This window comes from Bos indicus, chromosome 19, assembly GCF_029378745.1.
Source record: "Bos indicus isolate NIAB-ARS_2022 breed Sahiwal x Tharparkar chromosome 19, NIAB-ARS_B.indTharparkar_mat_pri_1.0, whole genome shotgun sequence".
Taxonomy (NCBI): Eukaryota; Metazoa; Chordata; class Mammalia; order Artiodactyla; family Bovidae; genus Bos; species Bos indicus.
In genome coordinates, this window is record NC_091778.1 from 48,216,956 (window position 1) to 48,240,275 (window position 23,320).

Here is a 23,320-nt window from a genome sequence, read left to right on the forward strand (position 1 = left end):
GATCACTCACCTAGAGCCAGACATCCTGGAATGTGAAGTCAAGTGGGCCTTAGGAAGCATCACTATGAACAAAGCTAGTAAAGGTGATGGAATTCCAGTTGAGCTGTTTCAGATCCTAGAAGATGATGCTGTGAAAATGCTGTACTCGATATGCCAGCAAATTTGGGAAATGCAGCAGTGGCCACAGGACTGGACAAGGTCAGTTTTCATTCCAATCCCAAAGAAAGGCAATGCCAAAGAATGCTCAAACTACCGCACAATTGCACTCATCTCACACGCTAGTAAAGTAGTGCTCAAAATTCTCCAAGCCAGGCTTCAGCAATATGTGAACCATGAACTTCCAGATGTTCAAGCTGGTTTTAGAAAAGGCAGAGGAACCAAGGATCAAATTGCCAACATCCGCTGGATCATCAAAAAAGCAAGAGAGTTCCAGAAAAACATCTATTTCTGCTTTATTGACTATGCCAAAGCCTTTGACTGTATGGACCACTGCAAACTGTGGAAAATTCTTAAAGAGATGGGAATACCACACTACCTGACATGCCTCTTGAGAAATCTGTTTGCAAGTCAGGAAGCAACAGTTAGAACTGGACATGGAACAACAGACTGGTTCCAAATAGGACAAGGAGTGCATCAAGGCTGTATATTGTCACCCTGCTTATTTAACTTATATGCAGAGTACATCATGAGAAACGCTGGGCTAGAGGAAGCACAAGCTGGAATCAAGATCACCAGGAGAAATATCAATAACTTCAGATATGCAGATGACACCACCCTTATGGCAGAAAGTGAAGAAGAACTAAAGAGCCTCTTGATGAAAGTGAAAGAGGAGAGTGAAAAAGTTGACTTAAAACTCAACATTCAGAAAACTAAGATCATGGCATCTGGTCCCATCACTTCATGGAAAATAGATGGGGAAACAGTGGAAACAGTGTCAGACTTTATTTTTGGGGACTCCAAAATCACTGCAGATGGTGACTGAAGCCATGAAATTGAAAGACGTGTACTCCTTGGGAGGAAAGTTATGACCAACCTCAACAGCATATTAAAACGCAGAGACATTACTTTGCCAACAAAGGTCCATCCAGTCAAGGCTATGGTTTTTCCAGTAGTCACATATGGTTGTGAGAGTTGGACTATAAAGAAAGCTAAGCACCGAAGAATTGATGCTTTTGAACTGTGGTGTTGGAGAAGACTCTTGAGAGTCCCTTGGGCTGCAAGGAGATCCAGCCAGTCCATCTTAAAGGAAATCAGTCCTGGGTGTTCATTGAAAGGACTGATGTTGAAGCTGCAACTCTAATACTTTGGCCACCTGATGCAAAGAGTTGACTCATTTGAAAAGACCCTGATGCAGGTAAAGATTGAGGGCAGGAGGAGAAAGGGACAACAGAGGATGAGATGGTTGGATGGTATCACCAACTCAATGGACATGAGTTTGGGTAAACTCCCGGAGTTGGTGAAGGACAGAGAGGTCTGGCATTCATGGGGTCGCAAAGAGTCGGACATGACTGAGCGACTGAACTGAAGGACTACTGGTGATCATGGCAGTAATTGCTCAATAGGTGATGGTTATACATTGTTTTAATGTTAACGAATAAAGGAATAATTAGGAAGTATCAGATGAAACTTACATTATTCGAAACACTGTATTCTCTGATGAGATGATATTTCCATTAGCCCATAATCCCCAGAATATCCAGTATTTTGTAATTATGTCTAATTATGTATTATGATAGGTTGTACTATGTTGAGTGCAATTTTGTTTTTAAAAGGACTCTTTGGAGTAAAGGTCTTCCTTGACTTATGATGGGATTAGGTCCTAATAAACAGGTCATGAGTTGAAAATACCACTTGTAAATAAAAATACATTTAATATACCTCAGCTATTGAATATATCATAGCTCAACCTTGCTTGCCTTAAACGTGCTCAGAACATGTATATTAGCCTGCAATCACCTAACACAAAGTCTATTTTATACTATAGTGGTGAATCTCATGTAATTTATTGAATACTGAAAGTAAAAATCATTATGGGTGTCTGGGTGTATGGCTCTCAGTGTATCTGGTTGTTTACCTTCATGACTCTGTGGCTGACTGGGAGCTTTGGCCTGCTGCTGCTGTGTGGCATCATGAGAGAGTACTGTGTCACATGTTACTAACCCAGGAAAAGGTCAAAATTCAAAATTTGAAGTACCGTTTCTACTGAACTTATTGCTTTCGCACCATCATAGAGTTGAAAACTTGTTAAGTGGAACCGTTGTTAAGTTGGTGACCATCTGTATAATGATTGCATAGTCTTGAACAGTTGAATTATATTAAGTCCTAAGCCTTCTAAATTTGAAAGTGCCTTAGAATGCCCCATTATTTATGTGTAAAATGTCACAGTAAACAAGTGATGATATTGTAAATCGGCCAAAATTTTTGGCCCACTGTGTGTTCCTGGGCAGAGTTTGAGGGTCTCGGATGTGCTTCTGAATAGAAGTTTCCAGTCCTCTCCGCCTGAGTCATGGGCGTCCCTGGTGCTTGAGTGCTTCACCAGCCTGTCCTGCGAAAGCACGTTTACGGTTGACTGTTAAGACGTGTGGGTTTGGACTGACTGCTCAGGTCCACTTTGATGTGGAATTTTTTTTAATAGATCCATACTATGTGTTACACCATTCGAGACTGGTTTAATCAGCAGATTTAGAACTATGGATCCAGGGGGCCACCTGTAAAGTTACCTGTGGATTTTTGACTGCATGGTGAGGGGAGGAGGGTGGATGGTCAGCGCCCTTAACCCGTGTGTTTTTCAAGCATCAATTGTACCATGAAAAAGACATTTACATACTTAATTTCCATATTTAAAAAATTCATTTGTAAGCATTTGGTGTTTTAAACTATTTACAGTAAAATGATCTAAGCCACCTTGTCAAGCCCTTACTTTTCATTTGAATTGTGTATACTTTCGTCTTGGCTCCATGGCCCTGAGTCTTGGTTTTCATCAGGAAGTATTTGTTTTATGTAATCGTTTGTATCCATATAAATGCTCATGGAGAAAGATGGAAAACTTCTTGTGATTGGTGGTACACCTTTATTCCAGGCTCAGCAAAACAGTCCCTCATCTACGGGATCTGGCAACACAGAGCATTCCTGCAGCTCCCAAAAACAGATCTCCATCCAGCACAGACAGACCCAGGTAGGTCAGTGGTTGATAAACAGAGAGGGAAGGCACTGCTTCGGAGTAAATGCTAACACTGCGTGTAAAACCTGGGTCTTCTCTCTCCCTTTATTTCTCTGACTTCATCTCACTTATTTGTGTGTGTTGTATTCAGAACTTGCATTATGAATATTTCAAGTCTTTTGGAAGGTGCTTTTAACTTTTTGAGGTGTTCCTTTGCCTTTCTGATGTATTCAGGAAGATTATGGGCAGAGATGATTCTATTGCAGCATGGGATCAAGGAAGAAAGCACTTGTTTTGGAGAACTCAGGACCCCGATTCAGGTTCTAGCTCTGCAACTTATGCTTTATCTTTTGGGGCCTCATTTTTCTTCAGTTCAAATTATCTATAAAATGTGGTTGATTATCATCATCTTAGTGTCTACAAAACACTTGTTGGCACAGTACTTACGGTAGGCGGCAGGGAATCTTTTTTATTGAAATATCGTTGATTTAGAATGTTGTGTTAATTTCACATGCATAGCAAAGTGATTGGTTATACGTATATATATGTATGTGTCTGTATTCTTTTTTTTTCTGATTCTTTTTCCATTATGGTTTATTACAAACTATTGAATATAGTTCTGTGTGATACACAGTAAAACCTTGTTGTTTTAAACTTCTTTAACACGTGGCACACCAACATAATTCTTCCTTAAACAGTCTTCAGAAACTCCTTAATTTAGGGAATGTTGTGAATATTCAAAAATAATATCTGCTAAAAGGATAGTGGATATATCCTCCATTTTGTTGTGTTGAGCTCACCAAATATTATACCTTGTTTTCTTGAAGCCTGTTGGTACCTTGTTACCTTCAAGACAGGATGCCTGGCAATCTAGGAGAATTTCTTAAGTCACAAGAGCTAAACAGCCCTCAGGAGCAGATTTTAATTTTATTTGAATTAAACTTTTGAATAGTTGAATAGACTTCGGTAGTTGAGCATTCATCTCTCTTCTTCTGGTCGCTCTGTTTCCACTAGGTGGCATGTTTGTTCTTTAGAGAGTTGGGTTCTTTCTCCTCTGATGACCTTTTCTATTCAGTTAGTTTCATTTCTAGAGAGTATGTTTCTGTACTGTTCAGTGCACAGTATTTTGAGAATTCATATATTTTATTCCAGAGTTAATATATTTTTGAAGGACAAGTATAGCAGAACGTAATGCTTAAAGAATGAGATGAGAAAGGCAGATTTAATTTCTTGAGCCATGTGATTCCAGGCTAGTTGTGTCATCAAGTGCTTTTTTTCAGAAAAGTAATGAGAAAAATGTGATGACATGTAATATTTTGAGACTAATCCTGAGTTTGTTTTCTGCTTATCCCTGTAGTCTGACCTCACAATAGAAAAAATATCTGCACTAGAAAACAGTAAGAATTCTGATTTAGAGAAGAAGGAAGGAAGAATAGATGATTTATTAAGAGTAAGTATTAAAATGTCATACGAGATTTTATAACAAGCAGTGATTGATTTATCTATATTTATATGTGTGAATTACGTGCATATCATGGAGATAATTACTGTAACTAAATAATAAAGTTAAAATGTAGACATTTGGATATTTTCCTTTGATCTGAGGGAATCTGAGTAGGTAACAAGGATCAAACTATATTCCAAATGGTACCTTTACATTGGACATCTTAATTGTAGAATTTTAGTATTTAAATATATACTAGAGGACTATATCTGTGGAGAGTTGAAGCTGTGAGAATATGTATATAGAGTGTTGTTTTCCCATTTCAGGGAAATTTTTTTTTAATGTCTTTGAATTTTTAAAAATTTTATTGATTTTTTTATTGGAATATAATTGCTATACTGTATTAGTTTCTGCTGTACAATGAAGTGAGTCAGCTATATGCATACATATATCCCTTCCCTCTTGGACCTCCCTCCCACCCCCCGTCCCACCCCTCTTGGTCATCACAGCACACCAAGCTGAGCGTCCTGTGCTTACAGCAGCCTCCCATTAGCAGTCTGTTTTACCCATGGTAGTGTGTATGTGTCAATCCCAGGCTCTCAGTTTGTCTCACCCTCCCATTCTCCTCCTCACCCCCCACGCCCCACCCCCCCATCCACATGTCCGTTCTCCACGTCTGTGTCTCTATTCCTGCTCTGGAAATAGGTTCATCTCTACCGTTTTTCTAGATTCCACATATATGTGTATTTGAATTTTAAAAACTATTTCACAAGTACTTTGCAGTCCTGGTTTTGCATTTTATATCTTTTATAACCTATTCGTCTAAAGTGTTTTGTGCTCACAAGAGAAACTTTAAAAGTAGCTCTATGGAGTTTAAAATATACCTCTAGAAAGTATACAATGATTTTTAAAAAAATTTTTTATTTTATTGGAGTATGGTTGATTTACATTGTTATGTTTCAGATGTATAGCAAAGTAATTCAGTTATACATATATTCATTCTTTTTAAGATTCTTTTCTCATATAGCTTATTGCAGAATATTGAGTAGAGTTCCTTGTGCTATACAGTAATACCATGATATTTTCTGAAATAATTTTTAATATACAGTTTGGCATATTGACTGACCCTTTTAAAAATATTTTAAGGTTTATTGTTTTCTTATTGTAAAAAGCAACACATACTCTTTATAATAAATTTAGAGAATAGTAAAAATAGTAAAAAAAATAAAATGACACCCATAATTCCATTAACTGCAATTAAAACATTTGGTATATTTACTATAGTAATTTTTGATCTATTTATAGCATATATAAAATTTTTTAAAGAAATTGTTTATTTATTTTTATTTTTTGGCCACAAAACGCAGCATACAGGATGCAGTTACCTGGTCAGGGATTCCCACGTAGTGGAGGCATGAAGTCTTAACTGTTGGACTGCCATCGAAGTCCCTGTACATGAATCCATCTATACATAAATACTACCAATTTGTAAATAAAATTGGCTAACATTTTAATCTCCAATGTTTTTATTGTTCTCAAGCTGATGTTCCCTTTTCTATTCAGAAACATTTTTCCTTAGGCCTGGTGGTTTTGTTTCTTAGTTTGCTTTTCTCCATCCTTCAGTGAGAAGAGCCGTGTTTAAACTCAGTACCTATTTTCCATCTTTCGTTGTTAGCATGTATACTTGCTTGGTGTTGCTCTTAACGTCTCTTCTTTTCACTTGGGTGCTCATTGAATTGCCAAGGTTTATAATTAGATATTGTGTGTTTATAGAAATCCTAGTCTAATTGTCTAATCTAAACCAAAAAATTAAGATTTTTGTCCAGGGTAGCTCTGCTGAGCTAAAAAAGGATCATGGGCTTGTCTTCTTCATCATCTGATTTTCTTAAGATTGAGAAGATGGAGTATGTAAAAAACTGACCCTAACTTAGGATTATTTTGGGGAGTTTTAAAAATATGGTTTTATCTCCCAGGAAACGGTATGTCCTCTTTGCCACTCCCGTCTTTCTAATCCTTTGTTTTCTGAAGATTGTAGTCTTTCTTTGGATCTAGAACAGTGCCAATGGAATGGTTACGTCAGAAAAGAAGACACAAAGGAGAGATGCCATTTTTTCAAATTGATGAGAGCTTGTGTTTCTGATTCGGAGGGACAGGGGAATAACCACTGCTCTTTTTGTCTCCTTTCAGACAGGCATGGACCATTGATTGAGTTTTTCCATTTTAGTTAGATGTTTGGGTAAGGCTGCATCAGGACCTGCTAGTCAGGTGCTATTTTAAACCTGAACACAAAATCATTAGTGTTGGAAACCACAAAAATTTAGAGTTTTTAAAATTTAAAATAAACTGCCAGAGATTGATTCCATAAATTTGATTATAGATTTTAAGGGATGTTCACCTTCCAAAAGTAGATTGGACTTCATATATATGCATTATATGATCTTTGGCTTGCAGATTTTTTAAGTATGAATTAGACATATTTAACCAAATGTCCTTGTACTTGGCCTTTGGTAATGTGGTCCATGGAACTCATGAGCGCTCTCAGAAGAACTAATAGGAAGAAATTATGAGGAAAGTAGATACTTGGAGATGGAAACTGTTGCACAATGGTCACTTTAAAATGAAGCTTCAAAGTCTCAAAAATTGAGTGTGCTATAGTATCATTTATTTGCCAAAAGAGTAGATATCTTTTGTTGAACACAAGAGTAAACTCAGGAGTTGCAAGTCAAAATTGACCTGGGGTTAGTGGTTCTTCGCTTCTCTGTTATTGTAGGAGTCTTGAATTTTTCAAAGTATTTAGCCCACCCTTCTGACCACAGCTAAATCAACTGTGTATTTACATTCTGGTTTTCTTGAACCAAGACCTTGTATTCAGCTTGTTTGTTAGTTCTATCTTATGTGGGCATGGGTGTGCCTGGCTTCTCTGGTAAAAAACATTTATGTAAATCCATGTCTCTTCTTTGGAAGGAAGAACAGAAGAGCAACAATTGAACATAAAGAACATTATGTGTTGTTTTTTTAGTAGTGCTTATTCACCCTTTGTAAGTATTTAATCTATAAATGCTTAAAAGTGCTACTTAAATGAATTCTAAATAAACATCTCATTCATGATAGATTTTTTCTTTTATTTTATGACAGTATTAGCATGTGTGGGGTACTGGATTTATCTGTAACTGGCTTTGGGGAGGAGTAAAGTATGACCAGTAGAAAAACATCCTACTTCTAGTAGCAGAATTCATCTTTAATAAATGATAAGTTTATTAAAAGAAAATCAAGGAACAAAGTATTTACCTTCTTTTTTTAAAGTCATAGTTACTCTTACCTCTTTAAATCTCAGTTTTGCTTATAATTTAACAAAAGAAATGCTTTTCAGACTCCCTAGAAACTGCTTTTGTATTAATCTGTCTTCCTTGGAGCTAATTTAAAAAATTTTTTCCATTGAAGGCCAACTGTGATTTGAGACGGCAGATTGATGAACAGCAAAAGATGTTAGAGAAATACAAAGAACGATTAAATCGATGTGTGACAATGAGCAAGAAACTGCTTATAGAAAAGGTAAGTGATAAGTAGTGGCCTCAACTCTGTATTCCAAGATGCTTAGGGTGTGCCATTGTTGTGACTTCTAACTTTTTACCTGAAATGAAAGTATTTCAAAGTAGGAAAGGACTGACCACAGCTTTAGTTCTCTGTCTTATGTGGGCATGGGTGTGCCTGGCTTCTTTGGTAAGAAACATTTATGTAAATCCATGTCTCTTCTTTGGAAAGAAGAACAAAAAACCAACAAAGGGCTTTTGGGTTTAGGAAAGGGCTACTGGGTTGCCATAGTGTTAAAGACCCCACGTGCCACATGCCAATGCAGAAGACTCAAGAGATTTGATCCCTGGATTGGGAAGATCCCCTGGAGTAGGAAATGGCAACCTACTTCAGTATTCTTGCCTGGAAGATTCCATGGGCAAAGGAGCCTAGTGGGCAATAGTCTATGAGGCTGCAAAGAGGCAGGCATGACTGAGTGACTGAGCACACAGCACATCCTATTAATACAGACATTTAGCAATAGTTTTATGTCCATTTCAGATATGGTATTTAGAGTAATTTATATATATAATAATGTGATAATTAAGTGTTTTGTATTTTAAAAAACTAGTTGGCAATTACTTGTATATGATTATTTAATTGGCTCATGCCTCCTTTATTATATTAATAGTAAGTGATTAGTTGCAATTTGCCTTTAGTAATTATTTCTTATAATTATTGAAATAAATATTTAATTGTTTATTATATATCATAAATAATTAATGTCTTAAAATTTGTAAAACATATCTCCAGTAGTTATTTATCTTACAGGGAAAAGTTTGAAGATGACAGTACTTCCTAATGAAATTATTATAAGCTAGAGGTTTGAGACAGACTAGTGGTTTGTTTTTTTGCTGAAATCTTTGAAATGCTATTAAAGGGACAGGGAACACTGATAAAAAGTGAAGTGAATTATTAATGTCAAAGATACTGAGGAGAACTTTGCTTCATCTCTTAATTCATTAATTTTATAGAAGGGAAATTCCACATTTATAACAGAAATGTATGTTAGTATATGTTGATGTAGAATGCTTATGGGTTATATAAAATGTTTATAGCTTTAGGGAACTTCCTGAAATCAGTGTAGATTGAGCCAGTTGTCCTAAACTTTGAGCAGTATAGTACAAAAAACAAACATAGCCCTGCATCTGAGTTCTTGTAGGAAAATACGATTATTTTCTATTTGTCCTTTTCCCCTAAGTCAAAACAAGAGAAGATGGCATGTAGAGATAAAAGCATGCAAGATCGCTTGAGACTGGGCCACTTTACCACAGTCCGACATGGGGCTTCATTTACTGAACAGTGGACAGATGGTTATGCTTTCCAGAACCTTATTAAGTAAGTGAATTGTGATGATAAAGTTGAGAATTGAAAGTTGGTTTGGATTTTTAAATTTTTTTGTAGTTGTAGTCATTAATGTCTTAGTAATGGTAGTCTTTTTTTCATTCAGTTTTGTCTCCACATGTGTAAAGAATTGTAAGGAATGAGATAAAGTCCTGAAGAAATGGCAAATAATCAGAGGAATAAAAAACAAGTTCTATCTTAAAGCTTAAAAAAATCAGAATTGCCAAAACTAAGGAAGAAAAAGCTAAGACTTTACTTGATATCGTTTTAATTACGTAATAAGTTTTCATGAGGAGTCTGCCCACTCCCAGCATTTATTCTGGGTCCACAGAAGATTGAAATAGGCAAAGACCCAAGGAAGGATTTCCCGAGTTTGGTATAAAAAAAACCTTGGAAGAACGTACAGGACATGCTCCTGGGGCTCTTTAAGGGGAGAGTATCCAGTCAGCAGAGATAGTCACCTTCTTGAAGGTGAGCATTGTGCCAGCGGTCAGGCTGGTGAGCAGTCGCACTGCCTGTGCCTGTCAATAACTTGGAATCTTGAACCCTCCTTCACTTTATTATAACTTTGGTTTAAAACCTTCAAGTATTTACTCCAAGGAGGGAATTAACATTTAAAATCCTAAAATTCCAACTGCATAAATAGCTAATATCAGCTCAGGACTTTAAAAAAGAAGTCTTAAAAGTTGCGATACCTTTTGGTGTATCTTACTTATTTTGATTTTGTAGATCGTTTCCGTTTGAGACTGGGTTGCAGTGGGTGGCACATTGTATCTTTAATCATGGGCTCTCACACTTCTGATCTGTAGTTTACTGTAGGTTCAAGGGTTCCATAGACTGCCTATCCTACCTTTTTTTCCTTGGTGAAATAACATATTGGGCATTGATTGGAGAGGATACAACTACTTTTGAATACTAATGAAACATAAATAACAAATTTGTCTGAAAGAAAAGTATAGGTACTGATATTATTAATAATAATTTGTTAATGGGAATTCCTTGGCAGTCTTGTGATTAGGACTCAGTGCTTTCACTGCCAGAGCTCAGGTTTGATCCCTGGTTGGGGAACGAAGATCCTGCACGCCGCCCCATGTGGCATGGCCAAACTAAAACAAAACAAACTTTGTGGAAACCTACCTCTGGATTATAGTCTTTGCTTTATGTGTGATACATGTGGTATCCATGCTGAGCTCTCTGTGCTCAGGTTAACAGAGTTGCACTAGGGCAGTATAAACAGCTGCTGCATAGAGGCATGATGTCTGTTCCTCAACACCCTGACTGTGATGAGCAAATTGCCCTGGAAGTGGCTCTCCATCCAATTTAGTCAGAATGCGACGGAAGATAAAACACATCCCCCATGATTGGCCAAAGTCACTTAATGCTCACACTGAGTCCCAGATGTGATAATGACCCCTACTAGTCCATGACAATGGTTACTCCTCAGATGGCAGTTTTTAAAATGTCTAAAGACTTAAACCTGAGTGGTTAGTGGATTTGTTTAGAGATATAAAATGTAATTACTTTTAAGATGTGATTGTAGTTTTTGCTGATAGTAGCAAGTATTTATCATTTTGCTCTATAAGCAGCCTATTGCCCAGAAGGTTCTGGAAATTGCATAGAGTACAAAAGGATGACTTTGCTGTAGAGCCTTCGGACCAGAGAATTTGGTATTATCTACACGAGATCCCTAATCAGAGTTGTTTCTCCAAAGTGGATAGTATTTTTTTTGATGATTTTAAATAATATAAATTGCAGACTATCCATCTCTCCTCTTGGGAAGCTGTTTCTGGCTGATACCTTTTTTTATTTGCTTGTTTGTTTTTTGGCCACACTGCACAACTTGTGGGATCTTAGTTCCCTGACTAAGAACTGAACCTCAGCAGTAAAAATGCTGAGTGTTAACCACTGGACCACCAGGAAAGTCCCCTGGCTAATATCTATTAATTTTAGGTATTTTAATAATATCTTCTAAAATTGTGCTTTAATAAACCAATTTCCTTTCTTAATTTTAATGCAGAATTGAAGTTCTTTAGTTATAGAAGGCTGTAGCTGATATCCTTACAAATGATAATTATCTGTGTATAAGAAGCTCTATGACACATAACTTGGTGGGTAAGGTACCTGAACACCAGGTTGCAGTACTAATTTTTATAGAAAGAGCAAACCTCTTGACATTAAAAATTTAATCAAGTGATCAAATATAGTCTGAACAGTAGCCTCAACACAGTTCTTTTATTCTCAGTTTGTACCTTGGCTCTATTTTGACTGATCTTTATTAAGATTCTAAAACAGATTTGCTGTCTAATAAAAAGATCCTAAAAGATTTGTAATGATTTTTGACCAGGTTAGTAAGTTTTTCTAAAAGTATTTTGAACTTGTTGAAAAAGTAACATATTTTATAGTTCTGAGAAGTTAGTTACAATAAATTCTGTTGTTATTCAGTATGTAACTTTTTATTTAAACAAGTCTTGGAGTCTCAAATAGTCAATGGCAAGGCAATAAAAAAATTATTATTAAGATTTTCTTTATATTGACATAAACAACATTAAATACGGGGATTTGACCTGTATACAAAACTGTGGCTGTTTAAGACGTGGATCATCAGAGGGAGTAAATGAAATTGTATAACATCATTGTCCTGGTCCACGATTATATTCTGGTGTATAAGGAATTATGGAATTCCATTTTAAAGTGATTTCATGTGAACCATCTGATTCTTGGCATATGACCCATAATAAGTGATAAAGCTTTTTAAAATTTTTTTATTAAAGTATAGTTGATTTACAGTATTCCAGATGTGTACAGCAAAGTGATTCAGTTATAGTTATATATATGCATTTGTTTTCAAATTCTTTTCCATTGTGGGTTATTGCAAGGTATTTACTATAATTCCCGGTGCTATATTGTAGGTTCTTGTTGTTTATCTATTTTATATATAGTAGTGTGTATCTGTTAACCTCAAATTCCAAATTTATCCCCCCATCCTTCCCCTTTGCTAGCCATAAGTTTGTTTTCTATGTCTGTGAGTCTGTTTTGTAAATAAGTTCATTTGTATCATTAAAAAAAAAAAATTCCACATATAAATGATATCATGTGATATTTAGAGAGACAACTCTGTTGATCCTATAAGTATTAGTTCTCCCTTGGGTGGTATATACCAGTTTCTAGTAGACACAGAACATGAAATCCTGGGACTCTTTAAAAATTCTTACCTGGGATATTCAGGTACTATCTGTAGATCACCACCAAAATTACTTTGGTCAAAATAATATCTGCAAATAATGTGCATTTGTTTTTTTTTAACACCTGTTCTAGTTATGATATAGTTTTGCTATGGAGGGTACATAGAATCGTTTCCTGGGCTTCCCTGGTGGCTCAGAAGGTAAAGACTCTGCCTGCAATGCAAGAGACTTGGGTTCAATTCCCTGGAGAAGGTAATGGCTTCCCACTCCAGTATTCTTCCATGGAGAATTCCATGGACAGAGGACCTTGGCGGACTGCAGTTCATGGGGTGGCAAAGAGTTGAACATTCAGAAAACTAAGATCATGGCATCTGGTCCCATCACTTCATGGGAAATAGATGGGGAAACAGTGTCCGACTTTATTTCTGGGAGCTCCAAAATCACTGCAGATGGTGATTGCAGCCATGAAATTAAAAGACGCTTACTCCTTGGAAGGAAAGTTATGACCAACCGAGATAGCAGAGACATTACTTTGCCAACAGAGGTCCGTCTAGTCAAGGCTACGGTTTTTCCAGTGGTCATGTATGGATGTGAGAGTTGGACTGTGAAGAAAGCTGAGCGCCGAACAACTGATGCTTTTGAACTGTGGCATTGGAGAAGACTCTTGAGAGTCCCTTGGACTGCAGGGATATCCAACCAGTCCATCCTAAAGGAGATCAGTCCTGGGTGTTCTTTGGAAGGACTGATGCTAAAGCTGAAACTCCAATACTTTGGCCACCTCACGTGAAGAGTTGACTCATTGGAAAAGACTCTGATGCTGGGAGGGATTGGGGGCAGGAGGAGAAGGGGACGATAGAGGATGAGATGGCTAGATGGCATCACCGACTCGATGGACATGAGTCTGAGTAAACTCCGGGAGATGGTGATGGACAGGGAGGCCTGGCGTGCTGTGATTCATGGGGTCGCAAAGAGTTGGACACGACTGAGCAACTGAACTGAACTGAGCAGCTAACACTTTCATTTTCATAATCATTTCCTAGGGCTATCATCACTAAATACCATAAACTGGGTGGTTTAAAACAACATAAATTTAATTCTCTCACAGTTTAGGAAGTCAGAAACCTTAAATCAAGGTGTTGGCAGGGCCGCTCCTTCTGTGGCTTCTAGGGAGGATCCTTGTTTAGTGTTCAGTGGCTTGCAGCAGCATAGCTCAGTCTGCCTCCGCTTCACATGGTGTTCCCCTGCGTGTCTTCTTTTCTCAGGAGGACACCAGTCAAATTGGGTTAAGGGCCCACCCTACTCCAGTATGACCTTATTTTAACTAATTAAATCTTCAGTGACCCTATTTCCAAAGGTTATAATCTGAGGTACTGGGGATTAGCACTTTAACACGTCTTTTTGGGTGGCACAGTTCAACTGATAATGGTACCTAAGACTGATTGTCTTGTTATTATAACTGACAAATAATGGCTTGCTGTTTGTTTATTTGGCTGAGCTGGTTCTTCATTGTGGCATGTGTAATCTATTGTATTTCCCTGACCAGGGATTGAACCCAGGCCCCCTGTATTGGGAGCTCGGAGCCTTAGCTACTAGATTACCAGGAAAATCTCAATAATGACTTTTTAGAGTTACTTAGATTTAAGTGACATAAATTTATCTGGTCGTCAATACTTTTGTAAAAGATAGTACAAATATTCTTTCTGTGGGTGGTAAAGGGTGAGCATTCCCTAAAATTGATGAAATGGAAGTAACCTTTAACAGGCAGGTCTATAAAAGGCACTGTGGAGAGAAGATGGCAGAGGAGTAGGTGGACGTGGAGAACATCTGTCTCCACGGATACATCAGGAATACACCTTCAGACACAGAAGTGCATGCAGAACACCAGCTGAGAGTGGACAGGAGTACCTGACCAGAAGAAAAGAATATATAGAACCACGCAGAACTCGGTAGGACCAAGGAACTAGGGGGAAAAACAAGTGTTAGTAGGACCTGCCCCTGGCTGGTGGGGGAACTGAAGCAGGAGTCTGATCCCCACATTGGGGCAATTGTCTGAGTCAGAGGAGAAACATTTATGGCTGAGAGTGAGCTGATCTGTGACAGCATAAATGGAATGAGAATCAGACAGTCCTTGCCACAGCCATACATATCCCGGACAGGGACGTGGGTCCCCTGAAAGGTGCAGCAGCTGGGAGCTGGAGTTTAGGGGTTGTGGAGCAATCCTAGGGCAAGGGCTGCTGTTGCCTGTGGAGAAACAGATTTGAGGGGTTATGGGGGAGGAGATTGTGGTGGGAAATGCCCATGGAGGAAAGCCATGCAGCCATGGAAGCAAGGTGATGCTGCTGAGTCACGTGTAGTGGCTGGAACCATCGCCATAGCCTCTCTCCCTACACGCCAGCATCAGCAGCTTAACAACAGAGAGGCTGGCCCGTCAAACCCTGACGCAATGAACTACGGACCTGGACCCCACTCAGGATGCCCCTTTAAGTGGCTGACGCACTGATCTAGAGTAGGACCCCAGCTAGGCGGCCCCTCTCTGTGCGTGATGCACTGAACAACAGAGAAGGACCCCAGGCAAGGGAGCCCTCTTAGTGCCTGAATTGGCGGAGCTATGGAGAAAGACTGGTCAAAGAGACCTTCTGATCACCAGCCCTAAGAGGCTCAAAAAAAAGATTCTGATAGGGCCATAACTCCTGGGGTGGAGGCAGTCCATGTCTCTGCACACTTTGCACCGCTAGGTGTAAGCCAAGCAGCTGTGCCACCTTCACTCTCAACTCTCACGGGGGCAGAGCTGCCATAGGCAAAAAAAATCTTGCGTCTATGCATGCAGGGTCACTTCGGTCATGTCCAACGCTTTGCGACCCTATAGACTGTGCCCTGCCAGGCTTCTGTGTCAGGATGTGGGGTTCTTCAGGCAAGAATGCTGGAGCATATTGGCTAATACTGGTTGCCATACCCTTCTAAAGCACTATATTTCCTGCTGCTCTAGCCTCCAACTCCCCTGAGTACCTGGTGCTGCCAGAACCACTGTGACCCAAGCAGCTACACCACCTCCACACCTGGTCCTCACAGAGGCAAACCCAAGTCCTCCAGGGCAGCCTCAGGGGCAAACCCCAGTGGATGACCTACATGCAGAAGTGGAAATAAAACCACCATTGAAACCCAGGGCAGTGTGGCTGAGGAAGAAGACCCTAAACCTTCTTACCAGCTGTACAAACTGCAGATTAAATCCACACGATCAACTAGGCAGACTCTGTCTATGGAATATATGAAAGGTCACTGAGAGCTCCCACAAAAGAAAACACACTAGCTCTGATAGCCGTGGACATTGGAGACAAAAACACCCAGGAGTAGGACCAGATTAGAATCTGAGCTGCCCCCACAACAGGTCCAGAGATCAGTACATTGTTGGAGGGCATCCTAGGGAGGTGAGGTGAGGGAAAGGATCCTGACAGCAGTGACTCAAGAAAAATATTTATTATTCTTATCTTTTGACTTGTTCTATAGATTCTTTTGGATTTTTTTTTTCTTTTTGTTTCCTTTTTTACCCCACTCTGTTGTAGTTGTTGATTTTATTGACACTAGGAAATCTAATTAAGCTTTAGAACTTCCTCAGTCACATTTTTTATTGTTATTATAAACCTCTGCCTCTACATTGGGCTTTTGCATTCTGTGGAGTTTTCCTTTTTCTAATTTCTTCTTCCTGTTTTTTTTTTTCTTTTTCCTAATTTTAATTTTTAAAAAACTGTTATATTTTTTCTACATTTATTCCTCTGTTTGCCTTTCCAACTGTTCTTTTCCCCTTGCAGTTAATCTTTAATGTATATAAATCTTGATCTACCTCTGTTTAACTTTGCATATCTATTCTTTCTTTGCTTTCTTCCCTTTCCTCTCAACATATTTGTTCATTTTGTTTTCATTGCTTTATTCCCCACTTGGCACGTTGCTTTAGTTTTGTTTTCCAGTTTGTGCTTTAGTTAGTTTTGTTCTTAACTGGTAAATATAATTTTTTATTTCCTTTGTTTGCCAGGTCAATATACTGTATTTTTGTTGGACTGTTTTGACTTTGCTTGTGGGTGTATATGTATATTCCATTATTTTAATTATTATTTGCCTGATTTTGTAAGTGTCATTTGTCTGGGGTTCATCTCTGGTTTCTCGTTTTGGATATTTGTTTTAATCTCACTTAATGCCAGTTGGAGAAGGAAATGGCAACCCACTCCAGTGTTCTTGCCTGGAGAATCCCAGGGATGGGGGAGCCTGGTGGGCTGCCATCTCTGGGGTCGCACAGAGTCGGACACGACTGAAGTGACTTAGCAGCTGTAGCAATACCGTAACAAACTACTCGTGGAATCTTCATTCCTGACCAGAGATCAAGCCCTGAGCCTTTGGAGTGGGAGCACTGACTCCAAGACCCTAGACTACCTGAGAACTAACCCTAGGGAGTATCAGATAGTGAGAACTCACACAAAGGAAACCACTTGAATACAAGACCTGAATACAAACCAGATCATCAGTAGACAGGATTACCACTTCCCTCAGCCTTGCCAGTCAGAGGAGAAACAAACAAAAATTTAGCATAAATCTCACTCTCTAAGAAGCTTACACAAACCACTGGACCAACCTTAGGAGGGCAGAACCCAAAAGGAAGAATTCAACCTTGAAACCTGGGGAAAAGGAGACCTCAAACACAATAAGTTAAAATAATGAAAAGGCAGAGAAATACTACACAAATGAAGGAACAAACTAGAAACACAGAAGTCCAAATAAATGAAGAGGAAATAGGCAAACTACTTGAAAAAGAATTCAGAATAATGATAGTAAAGATGTTCAAAAACCTTGAAAACAAAATGGAGAAAATGTAAGAATCAATTAAAAAAGACCTAGAAGAATTAAAGAATAAACATAAAAAGACAACACGATTACTGAAATTAAAAATACTCTAGATGGAATCAATAGCAGAATATCTGAAGCAGAAGAAAAATCAGTGAGCTGGAAGACAAAATGGTGGAAATAGCTTCCAAAGAGCAGAATAAAGTAAAAAGAATGAAAAGAACTGAGGATAGTCTCAGAGCCCTCTGGGACAATATCAAACCACCAACATTCGAGTTATGGGGGTCCCAGAAGAAGGAAAAAGAAAAGGTATGAGAACATTTTTCAAGAGATTATAGTTGAAAATTCCCCCAACATGGAAAAGGAAATAGTCACTCAAGTCCAAGAGACACAAAGAGTCCCACACAGGATAAACCCAAGGAGAAACACACCAAGACACACAATAATCAAAGTAACAAGAGTAAACACAATATTAAAAGCAGCAACAGAGAAGCAACAAGTTAAAAACAAGGGAGACCCCATATGCTTAACAGCTTATCTTTCAGCAGAAACTCTGCAGGCCAGAAGGGAATGGCAGGATATATTTAAAGTAGTAAAAGGGAAAAATCTACAACCAAGATTACTGTACCTGGCAAGGATCTCACTCAAAATTGATGGAGAAATAAAAAGCATTTCAGACAAGCAAAAGTTAAGAAAATTCAGTACCACCAAACCAGCTTTTCAACAAATGTTAAAGGGACTTATATAGTCAAGAAATACAGGAAAAGAAAAAAGATCAAGAAAATCAATGCCAAATAATTAAGAAAATGGCAATAGGAACATATATATCAATAATTACTTTAAATGTAAATGGATTAAATGCTCCAACCAAAAGACACAGACTGGCTCTATGGATACAAAAACAAGACCCATATATATGCTGTCTACAAGAAACCCCGTATACGTGTCTAAAGACACAGAGAGACTGAGAGGATGGAAAAATATATTCCATGCAAATGGGAAGCAAAAGAAAGCTGGAGTAGCAATCCTCATATCAGACAAAATAGACCTTAAAATAAAGAAGATTACAAGAGATAAAGAAGGACACTACATCATGATCAAGGAATCAATCCAAGAGGAAGACATAACAATTGTAAATCTCTATGCACCCAACACAGGAGCACCTCAGTACATAAGACAAACACTAACAGACATAAAAGGAGAAATTGACAGTAATACAATAATAGTAGGAAACTTTAACAACCCACTTACACCAATGGACAGATCATTAAAACAAAATTAATAAGGAAACACAAGTCTTAAATGATACATTAGATGAGATGGATCTCATTGATATCTTCAGGATATTCCATCCAAATGCAGAAGAATACACCTTCTTCTCAAGTGCACATGAAACATTCTCCAGGATAGACCACATCGTGGGTCACAAATCAAATCTCAGTAAATTTAAGAAAATTGAAATCGTATCAAGTATCTTCTCCAACCACAGCGCTATGAGATTAGATATCAGTTACAAGAAAAATGCTTTAAGAAACAGAAATACATGGAGATTAAACAACACATTTCTAAATAGCCAACAGGTTACTGAAGAAGTCAAAAGGGAAATAAAAAAAATCTAGAAACAAATGACAGTAAAACTACAACAACTCAAAACCTATGGGACACAGGAAAAGCAGTTCTAAGAGGGAAGTTTATAGCAACACAATCCTACTTCAAGAAACAAGGAAAACATCGAATAGACAACCTAACTTTACACCTAAAATAACTGGAAAAAGAACAACAACAACAACAACAAAAAACATAATTAGTAGAAGAAAATAAATCATAAAGATCCAAGCAGAAATAAATGAAAAAGAAATGAAAGAAACAATAGTAAAGATGAATAAAACTAATAGGTGGTTCTTTAAGAAGATAAAATTGACAGGCCTTTAGCCAGACTCATCAAGACAAAAAGAAGAATCAAATCAACAAAATTAGAAATGAAAAAGGAGAAGTTAAACAGACAATGCAGAAATACAAAGGATTATAAGAGACTATTTGAACAACTATATGGAAATAAAATGGAAAACCTGGAAGAAATGGACAGATTCTTAGAAAAGTTCAATCTTCCAAGACTGAACCAGGAAGAAATAGAATTTATGAACAACCCAATTACAAGCACTGAAATTGAAGCTGGGATCAAAAATTTCCCCAAACACAAAAGCCCAGGACCAGATGGCTTCACAGGAGAATTATATCAAGCATTTAGAGAATAGCTAATGCCTATCCTTCTAAAACTCTTTCAAAAAATTACAGAGGAAGGAACACTTCCAAACTCATTCTGTGAGGCTACTATCACCCTGATACCAAAACCAGACAAAGACAACACACAAAAAAGAAAACTATAAGCCAATATCATTGATGAACATAGATGTAAAAGTCCTCAACAAAATTCTAGCAAACAGAATTCAGCACATCACACAGCTCATACACTAGGACCAAGTTGGCTTTATTCCAGGGATGCAAGGATTCTTCAATATATGCAAGTCAATCAGTGTGATACACCATATTAAAAAGTTGAAAGATAAAAACCATATGATCATCTCAATAGATGCAGAAAAAGCCTTTGACAAAATTCAGCACCCATTAATGATCAAAGCTTTTCAAAGAATGGGCATAGAAGGAACCTACCTCAACGTAATAAAGGCCATATATGATAAACCTAGAGCAAACATTATTATCAATGGTGAAAAACTGAAAGCATTCCCCCTAAGATCAGGAACAAGACAGGGGTACCCATTTTCACCACTATTATTCACATAGTTCTGAAAGTCCTAGACACAGCAGTCAGAGAAGAAAAAGAAATAAAAGGAACCCAGATTGGAAAAGAAGAAGTAAAGCTCTCATCGTTTGTAGATGACATGATACTGTATGTAGAAAACCCTAAAGATCGTATCAGAAAATTACTAGAGCTAATCAGTGAATTTGGCAAAGTTGCAGGATACAACATCAATACACAGAAATCACTTGTATTTCTATATACTAACAATGAAAAATCAGAAAGAGAAATTAAGGAATCAATCCCTTCACCACTGCAACAAAAAGAATTAAGTATCTAGGAATAAACTTACCTAAGGAGACGGTGTGATCACTGACCTAGAGCCAGACATCCTGGAATGTGAAGTCAAGTGGGCCTTAGAAAGCATCACTATGAACAAAGCTAGTGGAGGTGATGGAATTCCAGTTGAGCTATTTCAAATCCTGAAAGATGATGCTCTGAAAGTGCTGCACTCAATATGCCAGCAAATTTGGAAAACTCAGCAGTGGCCACAGGACTGGAAAAGGCCAGTTTTCATTCCAATCCCAAAGAAAGGCAATGCCAAAGAATGCTCAAACTACCGCACAATTGCACTCATCTCACATGCTAGTAAAGTAATGCTCAAAATTCTCCAAGCCAGGCTTCAGCAATATGTGAACCGTGAACTTCCTGATGTTCAAGCTGGTTTTAGAAACGGCAGAGGAACCAGAGATCAAATTGCCAACATCCGCTGGATCATCAAAAAAGCAAGAGAGTTCCAGAAAAACATCTATTTCTGCTTTATTGACTATGCCAAAGCCTTTGACTGTGTGGATCACAATAAACTGTGGGAAATTCTGAAAGAGATGGGAATACCAGACCACCTGATCTGCCTCTTGAGAAATTTGTATGCAGGTCAGGAAGCAACAGTTAGAACTGGACACGGAACAACAGACTGGTTCCAAATAGGAAAAGGAGTTCGTCAAGGCTGTATATTGTCACCCTGCTTATTTAACTTATATGCAGAGTACATCATGAGAAACACTGGACTGGAAGAAACACAAGCTGGAATCAAGATTGCTGGGAGAAATACCAATAACCTCAGATATGCAGATGAAACCACCGTTATGGCAGAAAGTGAAGAGGAATTAAAAAGCCTCTTGATGAAAGTGAACGTGGAGAGTGAAAAAGTTGGCTTAAAACTCAACATTCAGAAAACGAAAATCATGGCATCCGGTCCCACCACTTCATGGGAAATAGATGGGGAAACAGTGGAAACAGTGGCTGACTTTATTTTTCTGGGCTCCAAAATCACTGCAGATGGTGACTGCAGCCATGAAATTAAAAGACGCTTACTCCTTGGAAGGAAAGTTATGACCAACCTAGATAGCACATTCAAAAGCAGAGACATTACTTTGCCAACAAAGGTTCGTCTAGTCAAGGCTATGGTTTTTCCTGTGGTCATGTATGGATGTGAGAGTTGGACTGTGAAGAAGGCTGAGCACCAAAGAATTGATGCTTTTGAAGTGTGGTGTTGGAGAAGACTCTTGAGAGTCCCTTGGACTGCAAGGAGATCCAACCAGTCCATTCTGAAGGAGATCAGCCCTGGGATTTCTTTGGAAGGAATGATGCTAAAGCTGAAACTCCAGTACTTTGGCCACCTCATGCGAAGAGTTGACTCATTGGAAAAGACTCTGATGCTGGGTGGGATTGGGGGCAGGAGGAGAACAGGATGACAGAGGATGAGATGGCTGGATGGCATCACTGACTCGATGGACGTGAGTCTCAGAGAACTTCGGGAGTTGGTGATGGACAGGGAGGCCTGGCGTGCTGCGATTCATGGGGTTGCAAAGAGTCGGACACAACTGAGCGACTGATCTGATCTGAAGGAGATAAAAGAACTGTACACAGAAAATTATACAACACTAATGAAATCAAAGACAACATAAACAGATGGAGAGATATTCCATGATCCAGGGTAGCAATTATCAACATTGTGAAAATTGCTATACTACCAAATGCAATCTACAGATTCTATGTGATCCCTATCAAATTACCAATGGCATTTTTCACAGAACGGGAACAAAAAATTTCACAATTCATGTGGAAGCACAAAAGAGCCCAAATAGCCAAAGCAGTCTTGAGAAAGAAGAATGGAGCTGGAGGAATCAACCTTCCTGACTTCAGAGTATACTACAAACCTATAGTCATTAAGACAGTATGGTACTGGCACAAAAACAGAAATATAGACTAATGGAGCAAGATAGAAACCCCAGAAATAAACCCATGCACCTATGGGTACCTTATTTTTGACAAAGGAGGCAAGAATATACAATGGAACAAAGACATCCCCTTCAATAAATGGTGCTGGGAAAACTGGACAGCTACATGTAAAAGAATGAAATTAGAATACTTCCTAACATCATACACAAATATAAACTCAAAATCGATCAGAGACCTAAATGTAAGACCAGAAACTATAAAACTCTTAGAGGAAAACAAAGGCAGAACATTCAATGACATAAATCTAAGCATGATCCTCTATGACCCACCTCCTAGAGTAATGGAAATAAAAACAAAAGTAAACAAGTGGGACCTGATTAAACTTAAAAGCTTTTGTACAGCAAAGAAAACTATAAGCTAGGTAAAAAGACAACCCTCAGAATGGGAGAAAATAATAGCAAATGAAACAACTGACAGAGGATTAATTTCCAAAATATATAAGCAGCTCATACAACTCAAAGCCAGAAAAACAAACAACCCAATCAAAAAGCAGAAGAAACAACTAAACAAACTTTTCCCCAAAGAATATATACAGATGACTAACAAACACAGATAGCATATTGAAAAGCAGGGACCTTGCTTTGCCAACAAAGGTCCGTCTAGTCAAGGCTGTGGTTTTTCCAGTGGTCATGTATGGATGTGAGAGTTAGACTGTGAAGAAAGCTGAGCGCCGAAGAACTGATGCTTTTGAACTGTGGTGTTGGAGAAGACTCTTGAGAGTCCCTTGGACT

At 38.2% G+C, this 23,320-nt stretch overlaps 1 protein-coding gene across 10 annotated transcripts in view; it reads left to right on the forward strand.

Moving 5' to 3' along the window:
* The window catches only part of TLK2 (tousled like kinase 2), a 122,287-nt gene that overhangs the window by 65,109 nt on the left and 33,858 nt on the right, over positions 1–23,320 (forward strand). For 9 of the 10 annotated variants that reach the window (XM_019981824.2, XM_019981825.2, XM_070773721.1 and 6 more), the window contains 4 exons: positions 3,080–3,175; positions 4,518–4,610; positions 8,046–8,156; positions 9,376–9,512. In XM_019981824.2, coding sequence (XP_019837383.1) covers positions 3,080–3,175; positions 4,518–4,610; positions 8,046–8,156; positions 9,376–9,512 — 437 coding nt within the window. The remainder of the gene's footprint in view (positions 1–3,079; positions 3,176–4,517; positions 4,611–8,045; positions 8,157–9,375; positions 9,513–23,320) is intronic. The other variant, XM_070773716.1, reaches the window with a different exon arrangement.